Genomic DNA, 12,317 nt, shown 5'->3' with positions numbered 1-12,317 from the left:
TATGACCATTTATGTGTTTCCAGGTCTGAGATTTTAAAATGTCATAAAAAAAAAAAAATTCCATGCAACTCGCGGGGTTAATGCTAGCTGTAGCTACAGCAGTGCTAACAGTGGCTGCAGATGTTCCATGCTAGCTGCAGTCACAGACATGCTAACATTGGCTGTATGTGTTAATGTTTGCTGTAGCTGCAGATTTGCTAACACGGGTTTGAGAGCTAACTGTAGGTGTTTAATGCTAGCTGTAGCTACAGCGTTGCTACATTATCTGCAGATCTTTAATGCTAACTGTATCTGCACTTCATCCGGGGCAGGTTAGCCTTCAGGTTAGCAGCATCAGCGGCTGCAGACGGCGTGCCTAGCGTGAGTCGTGAGCCTGGTCGTGGTCCACATCCTCTGATCCCTTCGGAGTCATGGGAGGTCGCTGAAGGTCTTGGTGCCTGAAGGGAACCGCGCTGCACCCAGAACGTCTGGAACAAAGTCGCCTTTCAATCCCATCAGCTTCTTTCACCGCTGCTGATTGATTGATGGTGAAGCTTTTATTCAGAGTGAACTTCAGTTCTAAATGTCATCCAGGTCTGAACTCGTCCTGCAGAGCTTCTTAGCAAAACTTTAATTCAGCCATCCGTCACAACTCAATTATCACGTTATGTCCGGCTGGGTTCCACACCCACAAACAACACGCTCCGCTGTGGAGTTAAACAAGGACGGGAGGCTCCTCCCATCCCTCCTCCTCCTCCTGATCATTTAATGGTATAAAATAATGAGCCGTTATCGGAGCTCCTCACTCCCTCGTCTCCAGCGGCGCTCTCCTCACCACTCCACCACCATGTCTATGAGAAGCTCATCTCAAGGCGGCAGCTACCGACTCAGCTCCTCCATGAGTACCGGCGGACTCGGCTCTAAGGTGCGGATGTCCACCGGCACCGCCTCCTCTTCCTCCATGTTTGGCGGCCGCGGAGGTGCCTCCAGCTTTGGCGTCGGCTCCACTGGCGGAGGTTCTAGCGGGTTCAGCTACGTCGCCGTTTCATCAGGCGGCGGTGGTGGCGATGGCTGTGTGGACCTCTGTGCCAACGAGAAGTTCACCATGCAGAACCTGAACGACCGACTGGCCACGTACCTCGAAAAGGTGCGCAAGCTGGAGGGGGCCAATCTGGAGCTGGAGATGAAGATCAGGCAGTTCCTGGAGAGCAAAACTTCCCCGACTGCCAGGGACTACAGCGCCTACTTCGTCACCATCGCGGACCTGCAGGGCAAGGTAGGTTCAACCTGGTTTAAACTAACCGGTCATCGTCTAAATGATTCGACGCGATCTGATTTGACCATGGGTGTCGTCATGACGCCATCGCATGACCTTCGGCGTGAACTCGAGATGCGAAAAATCTGTTTTTTGAGGTAAAAGTTTCCCTCTCACCTTCCAGATCCAGAATGCCACCCGACTCAACGGCACCATCTACCTGTCCATCGACAACGCCAAGCTGGCTGCTGACGACTTCAGGGTCAAGTAAGGGGTTAAAACGGTCCTGGACCGGATTCAAACACACCTCTGCCAAGACCTCACCTGGCCCGTCTAGGCCCCGGCGTGAAGTTTTGGGATCGGTCCAGTAGCTTTTGTGTAATCCTACTGATGTATAACTTTCCCAAGTAGCTGCAAAGCTAAGTAGTATGCCAATTAATTTTCGTATGAAGTCAACAATGTGGTGGAAACATAGGAGCTCGGAGAGATGCTGAAGGCCAGGAGCGTTAGCGGGTTAGCGGGCTAACCGGTTTCCTCCTCTGTGGTCGAACCTGCAGGTTCGAGAGCGAGCTGGGAATGCGTCAGTCGGTGGAGGCTGACATCTACGGACTGAGGAAGGTTCTGGATGAACTGACTCTGGCCCGGGCCGACCTGGAGATGCAGATCGAATCCCTGAAAGAGGAGCTGATCTACCTCAAGAAGAACCACGAGGAGGTCAGCGAACTCTCAAAGACCTCGGGTAAAAACTCTCGTCCTGAAGGAGGCTTTCTGGTCTTGACCTCCTTTCTCCTCGTAGGAGCTGATGCTGATGCGAGATCAGATGAGCGGACAGGTGAACGTGGAGGTGGACGCCACGCCGCAAGCAGACCTCTCTAAGGTCATGGCCGAGATACGGGAGCACTACGAGAGCCTTATCGCCAAAAACAACAAAGAACTGCTGAGCTGGTACAACACAAAGGTGACGTGTTAGCCGTGCTATCGACATAGCTCATGAGATTGTCTGTTTCATGCATGCTAAATAGCTAACAAGCTAAACAACGCAAACATGGTGAACATACTTCATCTGTAACGCAGTCATGACTAAACGAACCCAGAATGAACTTCAGCCAGGATTCAGTGAAAACCTAGATTTTATGAGTCAGTATGGCGTAAAAAGAGGGCGGGGTTTCTTACCTTTGTTTTACCTTTGTTGAATCAAACGGATGTTCGTCCGCAGACAGAAAACATGAAGCAGGAATTCTCCGTCACCACTGAAACCCTCCAGACGTCCAAATCCGAGATCACCGAGGTCAGAAGGACGTTGCAGAGCCTGGAGATCGAACTGCAGTCTCAGCTCAGCATGGTGAGCGTCGCTTCCTCCCACCGCCGCCTCCGCCAGCGTCTCGTCATGCCAACTCTGTGTTGCAGAAAGCATCCCTGGAAGGCTCGCTGGCCGACACCCAGAACCGCTACGCCATGATGCTGGCCGGGTACCAGAACCAGGTGACCTGCCTGGAGGAGCAGCTGATGCAGCTGAAGGCCGACCTGGAGCGGCAGGGAAGTGAGTACCGGATGCTGCTGGACATCAAGACCCGCCTGGAGATGGAGATCGCCGAGTACCGCAGGCTGCTGGAGGGCGAGATGAGCAGCAGGTGAGAAACCGTTGGAAATAAAGTTGAGTCTGAAACACGTCAGTTGTTCTTCTTGGTCCGACTGACGAATTTGATCTCCTCCCACAGCGTCACCACCAAGCAGAAGGTCATCACCGTGGTGGAGGAGATCGTGGACGGGAGGGTGGTCAGCTCCACCACCGAGTCCGTCAGTAAGATCATATGAGGCCGCTCGGAGGACACGCCCACCCACCAACGCCAACCCGGGTCTGAGGGGATCCGTCACCAGATGTCGAGGCATCTGTTCCCGGCGTTTGGGGAGTCTCTGAGCAGAAAATACAATAAAAGTTCACGTTTGAAATCCTGTTTCCTTCGGTTCTATTTTAAGAGATTCAAGAAAAAAGATTTCAGCAAGGGAACATTCAAATATTTATTTGACATTTTAACGACACTCATCTAACCGGAGTTTGGAGCCGATCCACCTTTTCTCGTAAATGTTACTCGGGGCGGTTGAATTTTAACCAACGACTTTAAGTAGATTTTAGGAAGTATTTCCTGTTTTTAAACCAATGTCTTCATCCAGTTGGGAAATATTAATGTTTACGTTTTAATTTTTCAACCACAATATCGATCAGATAAAATCAATTAGATATTAGAGTACTGTTAGTGTTTATACTGCAGTAATATGATTGGTTCCAAGAGGCTGTTAGTAAGTTGAATGGTTTGTAAGTTGGTATTTATTACATTTCCATCTATAATCACTATTTGAGTTCATTTAATTGTCATAACTTTAAATACTGAAGTTCTATTCCCTAAGATTGACCAGAAATAATTACAGACATTAAAACAACACATAATGAAATAAAATACTGTAGTACGGTGAAGTAACTTATCTTTAGACTCCAACCTATTGGTACTGGGCCGTATAGAAAGCATACAAATCATTATTTTATTATGTTTTATTTATTATCTGATTCTGAACGACGCTCTGTTTTGGAAAATTATCGAATTCTCTACACCCCATTTGTCTATCAGTCACCCTTGACGCAAGATGCTTGCCTCGGTCACATGACTACCTTCTTAAAGAAGAAACCCCAGACACTAACACAGAACGTATTACGTCTCAATTGAAACTCCCGAACTAGCAAAACCAACAATAAACCAAACGTCTTTAGAAAGTTTCTTTACGCAAAGTACAAGAGCGAGTGAAAAGAGCCATGATAAACGGTAACATATCCAAGGTGGGAAGCCTGACGCTCTGAGACGCTAACAGACACAACAACAAACAGCAACAACAGGGGGAGACGAGTAAGGCAGATGCATGAACGCAGCAGTGCTGCCCCCGCGGGGTTGTGGCAAAAAGGGGAACTGCAGTCATCAGTGCATTCGCTGGTTGTCAGGACATCAGGCGAATAACTCTGCAAAACAAGCACTGAAATGTTTGCTGACTTACATTGAACATAATGTTTTTGCTCATTGATCAATTACAACAACTTCAGCAGGGGTCTGTCATGAATAAAGTGTCGTTTTCCTGCTGGATGCTTGAAACAAGTCCAGATGAACCAACTGAAGACAGAACTGGCCCACTTACGTTTTTGGACAAAACTGGAGCAGTCAGAGAATTTGTCCTGGAGGAAGAATCAGTATGTAGTGAAACAAAGGTCTTTTTGTCATCTTTGTAGGAACTTCATCTGGTGACATATGAAATACCTCCATACTTTTGTCTTTTTTGCACTGAAACCAGTTTCAGAGTTTCAGTGCAAAACATTGTCTCATGGTGTCCAAACCGGGTTGGCTAGATTTCACAAAAGGTTTCAGGTTGTCGCTCGAAAGAAAAAGAATCCAGTACGCTGAGATAAAAGGAGGAAAGATGCACCTGAACAAAGGATGGAGTCACCTGTAGGCAAACAAAGTTATGAGAAGCATGTAAGTTAACGTGATGCACCTGCTTGTTCATCTATACTGGATGTCTGGCCCTGAGGCGGTGGACGGGTCCCTGGTTCTGGACCCCACCCCAACGTGGTGCTGATGACATAAAAAGAGGAGAGAGTCCAGCGTACCCTTCATACTCTCCTCTTCATCCGAGAAGGCAGACAGCTTCACCATGACCACCTACGCAAAATCCATCAGCTACTCCAGCGGAAGCCGCCTTGGCTCCATGAGGTCCCCCAGCGTGTACGGCGGCGCCGGAGGATCCGGGATCCGTGTCTCCAACAGATCCTACTCCTATGCTGTTGCTGCTGGTGGTGCTGGTGGTGCCTTCGACCTGAACGACGCCCTCTACGTCACCGAGAACGAGAAGGCCACCATGCAGAACCTCAACGACCGCCTGGCGTCCTACCTAGATAAAGTGCGCAAGCTGGAGGCAGCCAACGCTGAGCTGGAGCTGAAGATCAGGAACTTCCTGGAACAGAAGACTGCACCTGCGGGCCATGACTGGACTGCATACATGGCCACCATCGGCGGCCTGCAGGACAAGGTAAGACCAGTTCTGTCGTTCATCAGAAGGTACAGCAGAGATCAGGTCAAACACCAGTTGACACGTGAAGTTCAAATCTTTTAAGAAATAAAAACCCTTCCAGTTGATTGTGTCGACTTGTTTCAGATCCGTGATGCCACCGCTGTGAATGGATCTGTCTGCCTCGCCATCGATAATGCTAAGCTAGCAGCTGATGATTTCAAAATCAAGTGAGTGCATGTCTTAACTCTGCCCAAACATTTGGTCCTCATATTCATCATAAATAACAATGTGTTTTCCATGAATTCCATCCTTTCGAACAACTGTGATAGCCGTGCTTTTGATTGGTGGTAGTTCCTCACATGACCACTAGAGGACCCTCTCTCAGATGAAGCAACCTATTTGATTGTTGTTGTGTAGGTATGAGAACGAGCTGGCTATGCATATGTCAGTGGAGACCGACATCGCCGGGCTGAAGAGGCTCCTGGACGAACTGACCCTTAGCAGGTCCGACCTGGAGATGCAGCTGGAAGCTCTGAGGGAGGAGCTGATCATCCTCAAGAGGAACCACGACGAGGTGAGCAAGAAACCAAAAACTGAACCTCATCATAAAGGTTTCAGCCAACAATCCATGTCGTAAAGCTGTTTGGGGCAATCTGTTTTATGGACTCGTAGCGCAAATTTAACCTGGACTTCTTTTCTTGCAGGACATGCTGGCTCTGAGATCCCAGGTGGGAGGTCGGGTGAACGTGGAGGTGGACGCCGCTCCACAGCAGGACCTGACTTCTGTCATTGATGGAATCAGACAGCAATATGAAGCAGTCGCCGCCAAGAACCACAGAGACTTGCAATACTGGTTCGATGCCAAGGTTAGTGATAAAAACCTGTCATGTCAGTGATGCTACAAATGTTCCATGAAAAACAACTTGAGAAGCCAACTTCTTTAAAAATGTTTTATAATTATAATCTTACTCTAATTTAGTTGTATGTACTTTTTACTTCATTCATGGGTTCAACCCTGAGTAGTTTAAAGTAGAAATGATGCAACACAACCAATGAACAGTAGAGTGTCATCAGTGTACACGTCGAGTAATTCGGACATTTAAAACTCATAGCTGATTTTTCTTCCATGACTTTTGTTCTTCTTGTAGTCTGCAGAGCTAAATAAGGAGGTCGCCGTGAGCACAGAGACCCTTCAGTCATCACGCTCTGAGATTAAGACAGTCACAACCACCCTGCATAACCTGGAAATCGAACTCCAAGCACAGCTCAGCATGGTGGGTCTCTACTAGACATGGCCACGAATCAACTGTTCCTCAACTGTTCTCCTAACACTGTTTCGTCACCAACAGAAAGCGTCTCTTGGGGCAACCCTCGCCGAAACCAAGAACCGGTATGCCAGCATGTTGGCGGGTTACCAGAGTCAGGTGAACGCTCTGGAGGACCAGCTGAGCTGCCTGAGAGCTGACCTGACACACCAGGCACAAGAGTACCAGATGCTGCTGGACACCAAGGCCAGACTGGAGTTGGAGATCGCCGAGTACAGGAGACTGCTTGATGGGGGAGTCGTTGTGAGTTCACCAGTTCACAGCTAACGCTAAAAGAGCAAAGCTAATGGTATTCAATAACCAAATGTAGTTGGCGTCAAACAAAGCTAATGGTATACTTTCTTTGTGTTTTTCAACAGACCACCACCACGAGTGTCATTGAAAACAAGTCGTAAGACAAAACAACAAACGTCTGTCAGCCGTTCTCAGAAGTGAAGAAATAAAATGACTCTGATGAACTGAAAATTGTCTTTCTGTTCACTCCTTTCAAGATCTTTTGTTGATCACATTTATAAACATTTGATGCTACGCTGTGCGAACATTTATGAGGAACCTGATAGAATCTTAGATGTTTACAGTGATACATAATGAAGACGTCGGGTGGAAGAGGGAACAAAACACAAAAAAATGGAATTTCAAAATAAAATGGGTAGCTGTGACAGAATCCAACCTTTACCATCACCAGTGTTCAGTTGGGTTGTTCTGGTGACCCCACCCTGTTGAATGGTGAATTTCTGTCCTGATTTGTTCAGGAGTTTCTTCACAGAAACATTCAGACACTAATAAAGAGAATATTTCTCTTCCACTTACATTTGCGGAGAAAACTGGAGCAGCTGAAGGACAAAGCAGAGAAATGATCATGACAATGTCAAAATAGAACGACACAAACTCCAAAACCCAGATGAGGCGGTTCACAGGTGAAACCAACAGACGAAACAACAGACAGGAAATGCTGAGGAAAAACATTACAGGGAAATGAACTTTCAAAATAAAACTGGAAGTACAAATATAACTCAATCCAGAAAGATAATTAATGTTTCAATGGTCTTTCAGAGGGTCTTTAAAACTTGAAAATTTATTATATCTATCTGATACATCCTTATTAGTGTGCGCTGTGAGTCCCACATGGTGTCATGTGACCAGGAAGTGGACCACAGATTCCAGCAACATTTGAAGCACATTTCTACAACATAAATTGTAAATATTTGCCAAAGAAAAACAAGTTTTAAAATCCTCCATTAAATTTGATGAAGGATTTAAATAGGTGATGTTTTATTGGCAGAACAAAATAATTACCAACATTGATTTGTGATTATCTCCACTTGTGGCACTGAGTTACCCCCATAGGTTTCTTGTTTATTTACCACCATGTACTGGATTCCGTGTAAACGTGTCTCCGGTTCTGTCACAACCTGAAACGATAGCTGGCACAAAGGATTTCAGCGTTAACCTGAAATAGAAAAGTCTGGCCTTTCTGCAGGACTCGGAGGATAAAACGGGTCTGGACAAGCAAGGAGGCATGAAGGGGGCGTGTGGTGGTGGGTGGGGGGTGAGGTGGGGGAGGATTTGAGGGTCTCTGGTTCTAGAACCGGTTGGCTGGAAAGAAGATACACCTGAGCAAACAGCGGTGTCACCTGAAGGCAAACAGAGGAGTCATTGTGCAACAGGCGGGTCTTTGTGAGTCTCACTTCGATATCTCGTCTGTTTATTCTGGGTCATTGGCCCTGAGGCGGTGGAGGGGCCCCCTAGCTTTGAAACCCTCCCTGCAGCGTGGTGGTGGTGGCATAAAAGGAAGAGAGAGTCCAACCTCTCCTTCATTCTCTCCTCTCCACCTGAGAAGGCAGACGGCTCCACCATGACCAGCTACGCAAGATCCAACATCTACTCCAGTGGGAGCCGCCTGGGCTCCATGCGGTCCCCCAGCGTGTACGGCGGCGCCGGGGGGTCCGGGATCCGCATCTCCAGCGGCGGTAAAAGCTTCTCTGCTGGGGCAGGGTTTGCTGCTGGTGGTGGTGCCGGTGGCGCCGGTGGCGCCGGTGGTGCCTTCAACCTGAGCGACGCCCTCAGTGTCACCGAGAACGAGAAGGCCACCATGCAGAACCTCAACGACCGCCTGGCGTCCTACCTGGACAAGGTGCGCAAGTTGGAGGCAGCCAACGCAAAGCTGGAGTTGAAGATCAGGAACTTCCTGGAGAGCAAAACCGCACCTGACTGCCATGATTGGTCTAAATATATGGCCACGATCAACGGCCTGCAGGACAAGGTAAGAACTGCTTCTGCCGTTTATCTGAAGGTCAAACCGGTTAGGTCAGAAAAGTTCTATACCTAGAAACTCCAGCATTGTTGTTTCAAGGCAGAATCAGCCACGCCCAATCAGACCAGAATATCCTCCACCAGAAATGTTTCACATTTGCATGATTTCTGGCCAAGGTCAGAATCAAGACCAGGCAGGAAGTCTATGAACGAAAACAGGTCCTGCAGCCACACCCTACTGGAACCACAGTACTTCATTACAGAAAACATCATCATGGGTCTGGAACAAACAGGAACTCCATCATCTGTGATGATAAAAGTTTGACATGAAGCATCTTGTGTTTACCTGGAGCGGTTGCAGAAAGTTAAGACGTGAAATTCAAACCGTACTTTTACAAAATAAAAACCAGTTCATTCTGTCTTGTTTCAGATCCTCCTCGCCACCTCTGCAAACGGAGCCATCTACCTCGCTACCGATAATGCTAAGCTAGCAGCTGATGATTTCAAAGTCAAGTAAGTATATGTCTCATCTCTCTTCCTCATATTGATCATAAATAACATCAACGCTCAGATTTTTCATCATTACAGGAGTAGAGCAGCTTCTTTTCGAAGAGGGCGTGTCCCCACTTGGGTTTAAGTAACATCAGGAAAATGTCTGACAGCTTTGATGAAGACAATAAATCCTGTTAAGAGAATCTGTATGAGAAAAACAAGAGATCTTATGAGAGTTAAATCTGCCAAAGATTTCAGTTTTTGGAGTTTCAGAGAAATAAACCGCCCTCATTCAGGGTAGCTCCTCACGTGACCACTAGAGGTCCCTCTCTAAAAGTCTATTTGTTGTGCAGGTATGAGAACGAGCTGGCCATGCGTCAGTCGGTGGAGGCCGACATCGCCGGGTTGAGGAGGCTTCTGGACGAACTCACCCTGAGCAGGTCCGACCTGGAGATGCAGCTGGAAGCTCTGAGGGAGGAGCTGATTGTCCTCAAGAGGAACCACGAGGAGGTGGGCAAGAAACTGAAAACTGAAATCTTGGTGGTGTCACAGACACAAGACATAAAAATTAAAACTACAAGGTTGATATTAGTCAATCAAAGGTTCCAAATTTGCATGGCGAACTTTTTTTTTATCTGATCAGATGTTTCGCTTAAAGAGAATCCGACTGCAGCAGGTGTCCAGAATAAAACATACTGTATATAGAACGGAAGCCCAGTAGGTAGCGCTGTTGCCTAACTTCAAGAACGTCCCAAGTTACATTCCTTTCAGGGCGGAGTTTGTTCTTCCCAAGTCCGCGAGGGGTTTTTCTCCCGGTTCTCTGGCTTCCTTTCACGTCCCAAAACACATAGTTTATTAATCAACTTTTATTTATATCGTGCTTAAGCACATCTGAAGACATTTCAAAGCGCTTAATAGATAGTAAGCCAACAATGCCCTCCAGAGCAAGCATAAGCGACGGTGACAGGGAAAAATTCCCTCATTGAGGAAGAAACTCTGGTCAGGACCCAGACTCTGGAGGGGGGTCATCCGCCTTGACCTGTTGGTGGGGAAAGAGAAATGCATTCAGGAAAGAGATATGTCAAGTAAAAGAGAGAGAGGGAGAGAGAGAGTGGCAGATAGTTTAGGTGAAATGGATACACTAAACCATCTGAACTGGTGACACAAGTAGGGTGTACCCCGCCTATTGCCCAAAGCCCGGTGGGATAAGCTCTGGCATGACTAGGGTCCTGTACTACGAATAAACAGCAGAGGACAAGACAATCACAGTTGTCTAGTCATTATAAAGACGGATTTTTGCTGAAAAATTCAACCTGGATTTGTTCTCTTGCAGGACCTGCTGGCTCTGAGGTCCCAGGTGGGCGGTCGGGTGAACGTGGAGGTGGACGCTGCTCCACAGCAGGACCTGACTTCCGTCATCGCTGGAATCAGAGAACAGTATGAAACAGCTGCTGCCAAGAACCAAAAGGAGTTGGAGAACTGGTACCAGAACAAGGTGAGTGTCAGAGACGCCAAGAATGTTTAAAAAAAAATGAAAAAGAGAAGTCATCCAAAAATGTTTTTAAGAAATTTCCGTCAAACTTACACATGTATTGTTTACTTCATACATATGCTGAGCAGCAGGCAGTAGAAATGATGCAACAAAACCAATGAACAACAGAGTGTCATCAGCGTACACGTCGAATAATCGCAACACGTTAACTCAGAACTGATTTTTCTTCCTTTTCTTCTTCTTGTAGTCTGCAGATCTCAACAAGGAAGTCGCCATAAGCACAGAGACCCTTCTGACATCACGCACTGAGATTACAGAAATCAAGCGCACCCTGCAGAGCCTGGAAATCGAACTCCAATCACAGCTCAGCATGGTGGGTTTCTACCAGGTATGACCAACAATTAACTGTTCCTCAGTTGTTCACTTACACCGTTTCTTCACCAACAGAAAGCGTCTCTTGCCGCGACCCTCGCCGACACCCAGAGCCGGTATGCTAACATGTTGGCGGGTTACCAGAGTCAGGTGGTCACTCTGGAGGACCAGCTGAGCCGTCTGAGAACTGACCTGACACACCAGGCACAAGAGTACCAGATGCTGCTGGACACCAAGAGCAGACTGGAGATGGAGATCGCCGAGTACAGGAGACTGCTCGATGGGGAGTCAGTGTGAGTTCACCAGTCTGCAGCTAACTCAAAAGCTCAGGCTAAACTGTATGCATTTACCAAGACAACGCTAACGTACTTTTTTTTTGTGTGTGTTTTCATGCAGACTGTTGACATCAGTCGGTAAGCCTCTCATCATCACCACAGTGGACACTGAATAAAGAAACTGCAAACATCAGTCAGCCGTTCTCAGATAAACAAATAAAATGATTCTGATGAACTGAACAATGTCTGTTTTCTTGTGCTCTACACAGAGACTCTATAATAAGTTTATTTATAAATGTGATTTTACATAGTTTTTGAACATTTCATAGGACCCTGAGTGGGTTTAAGGTGTTCTTGGCAAAGGAGGTGGGGGAAGAAGAACCATAAGGAAAGACAATAAAAGACAAATCTTGAAAATTTGGAATTGCACCAGTAAATAGTTTCAAACAATCTGCACATTGGTCACTCATTTACAATTATTATAGTTGTATAGTTTCATTCAGATCTGAGCCTCCCCAGCCTCGGGAAAAGAAAGTTGCCTGAATGTGGACCGGCCTCAGGGCTGTGAGGTATTCAAGGTCCTACCAAAAGTGGCCTGAACTGGACAAAAAAACAGGTTGAGTAGGTAGGAAACATTCCTGCTTTATTATTTGTGAAACTACTGAAGATGCCAGCCAAAGAACGATGGCAAATAAAGTGATTTCATCCTGCAGAGCAGGGTGTCACTCATTTTCACTGAGGGCCACATCAGCATAACAGCTGTCCTCAAATGGCCAGATGTAACTAATACTGTAAATGTAACTAAATGTAACTCAATGTAATAT

The 12,317-nt window shown here is 46.9% G+C and overlaps 3 protein-coding genes across 3 annotated transcripts; all 3 read left to right on the top strand.

Moving 5' to 3' along the window:
• The first annotated feature begins 768 nt into the window (after positions 1 to 768).
• LOC137609759 (keratin, type I cytoskeletal 13-like) lies at positions 769 to 3,182 on the top strand. Its single transcript, XM_068337025.1, has 7 exons — positions 769 to 1,255; positions 1,419 to 1,501; positions 1,792 to 1,948; positions 2,031 to 2,192; positions 2,451 to 2,576; positions 2,642 to 2,865; positions 2,953 to 3,182. Exons 1-7 carry the CDS (start codon positions 827 to 829, stop codon positions 3,047 to 3,049), a joined length of 1,278 nt encoding a protein of 425 aa, XP_068193126.1. The 5' UTR covers positions 769 to 826; the 3' UTR covers positions 3,050 to 3,182.
• A 1,566-nt stretch (positions 3,183 to 4,748) lies between these two features.
• On the top strand, positions 4,749 to 6,876 carry LOC137609331 (keratin, type I cytoskeletal 13-like). Its single transcript, XM_068336310.1, has 6 exons — positions 4,749 to 5,302; positions 5,429 to 5,511; positions 5,702 to 5,858; positions 5,989 to 6,150; positions 6,433 to 6,558; positions 6,634 to 6,876. Exons 1-6 carry the CDS (start codon positions 4,928 to 4,930, stop codon positions 6,874 to 6,876), a joined length of 1,146 nt encoding a protein of 381 aa, XP_068192411.1. The 5' UTR covers positions 4,749 to 4,927.
• A 1,335-nt stretch (positions 6,877 to 8,211) lies between these two features.
• Positions 8,212 to 11,733, top strand: LOC137609257 (keratin, type I cytoskeletal 13-like). The gene is made up of 7 exons (XM_068336171.1): positions 8,212 to 8,872; positions 9,293 to 9,375; positions 9,708 to 9,864; positions 10,688 to 10,849; positions 11,094 to 11,219; positions 11,294 to 11,511; positions 11,615 to 11,733. Exons 1-7 carry the CDS (start codon positions 8,465 to 8,467, stop codon positions 11,667 to 11,669), a joined length of 1,209 nt encoding a protein of 402 aa, XP_068192272.1. The 5' UTR covers positions 8,212 to 8,464; the 3' UTR covers positions 11,670 to 11,733.
• The last annotated feature ends 584 nt before the right edge of the window (positions 11,734 to 12,317 follow it).

This window comes from Antennarius striatus, chromosome 16 (assembly GCF_040054535.1).
Source record: "Antennarius striatus isolate MH-2024 chromosome 16, ASM4005453v1, whole genome shotgun sequence".
NCBI lineage: Eukaryota > Metazoa > Chordata > Actinopteri > Lophiiformes > Antennariidae > Antennarius > Antennarius striatus.
Note: the sequence above shows the minus strand (reverse complement) of the source record. Positions and strands in the feature narration are given on the sequence as shown.

What these genes read in the sequence shown, in the direction of transcription:
- LOC137609257 (XM_068336171.1), top strand. Translation starts at nt 8,465, where the DNA reads ATGACCAGCTACGCAAGATCCAACATCTACTCCAGTGGGAGCCGCCTG. An exon ending in TCAACGGCCTGCAGGACAAG is followed by an intron (nt 8,873 to 9,292) that starts GTAAGAACTGCT and finishes GTCTTGTTTCAG; the next exon opens with ATCCTCCTCGCCACCTCTGC. An exon ending in TCAAGAGGAACCACGAGGAG is followed by an intron (nt 9,865 to 10,687) that starts GTGGGCAAGAAA and finishes GTTCTCTTGCAG; the next exon opens with GACCTGCTGGCTCTGAGGTC.
- LOC137609759 (XM_068337025.1), top strand. Translation starts at nt 827, where the DNA reads ATGTCTATGAGAAGCTCATCTCAAGGCGGCAGCTACCGACTCAGCTCC. An exon ending in TGCAGTCTCAGCTCAGCATG is followed by an intron (nt 2,577 to 2,641) that starts GTGAGCGTCGCT and finishes TCTGTGTTGCAG; the next exon opens with AAAGCATCCCTGGAAGGCTC. An exon ending in GAGGGCGAGATGAGCAGCAG is followed by an intron (nt 2,866 to 2,952) that starts GTGAGAAACCGT and finishes CTCCTCCCACAG; the next exon opens with CGTCACCACCAAGCAGAAGG.
- LOC137609331 (XM_068336310.1), top strand. Translation starts at nt 4,928, where the DNA reads ATGACCACCTACGCAAAATCCATCAGCTACTCCAGCGGAAGCCGCCTT. An exon ending in GCTGATGATTTCAAAATCAA is followed by an intron (nt 5,512 to 5,701) that starts GTGAGTGCATGT and finishes GTTGTTGTGTAG; the next exon opens with GTATGAGAACGAGCTGGCTA. An exon ending in TCCAAGCACAGCTCAGCATG is followed by an intron (nt 6,559 to 6,633) that starts GTGGGTCTCTAC and finishes CGTCACCAACAG; the next exon opens with AAAGCGTCTCTTGGGGCAAC.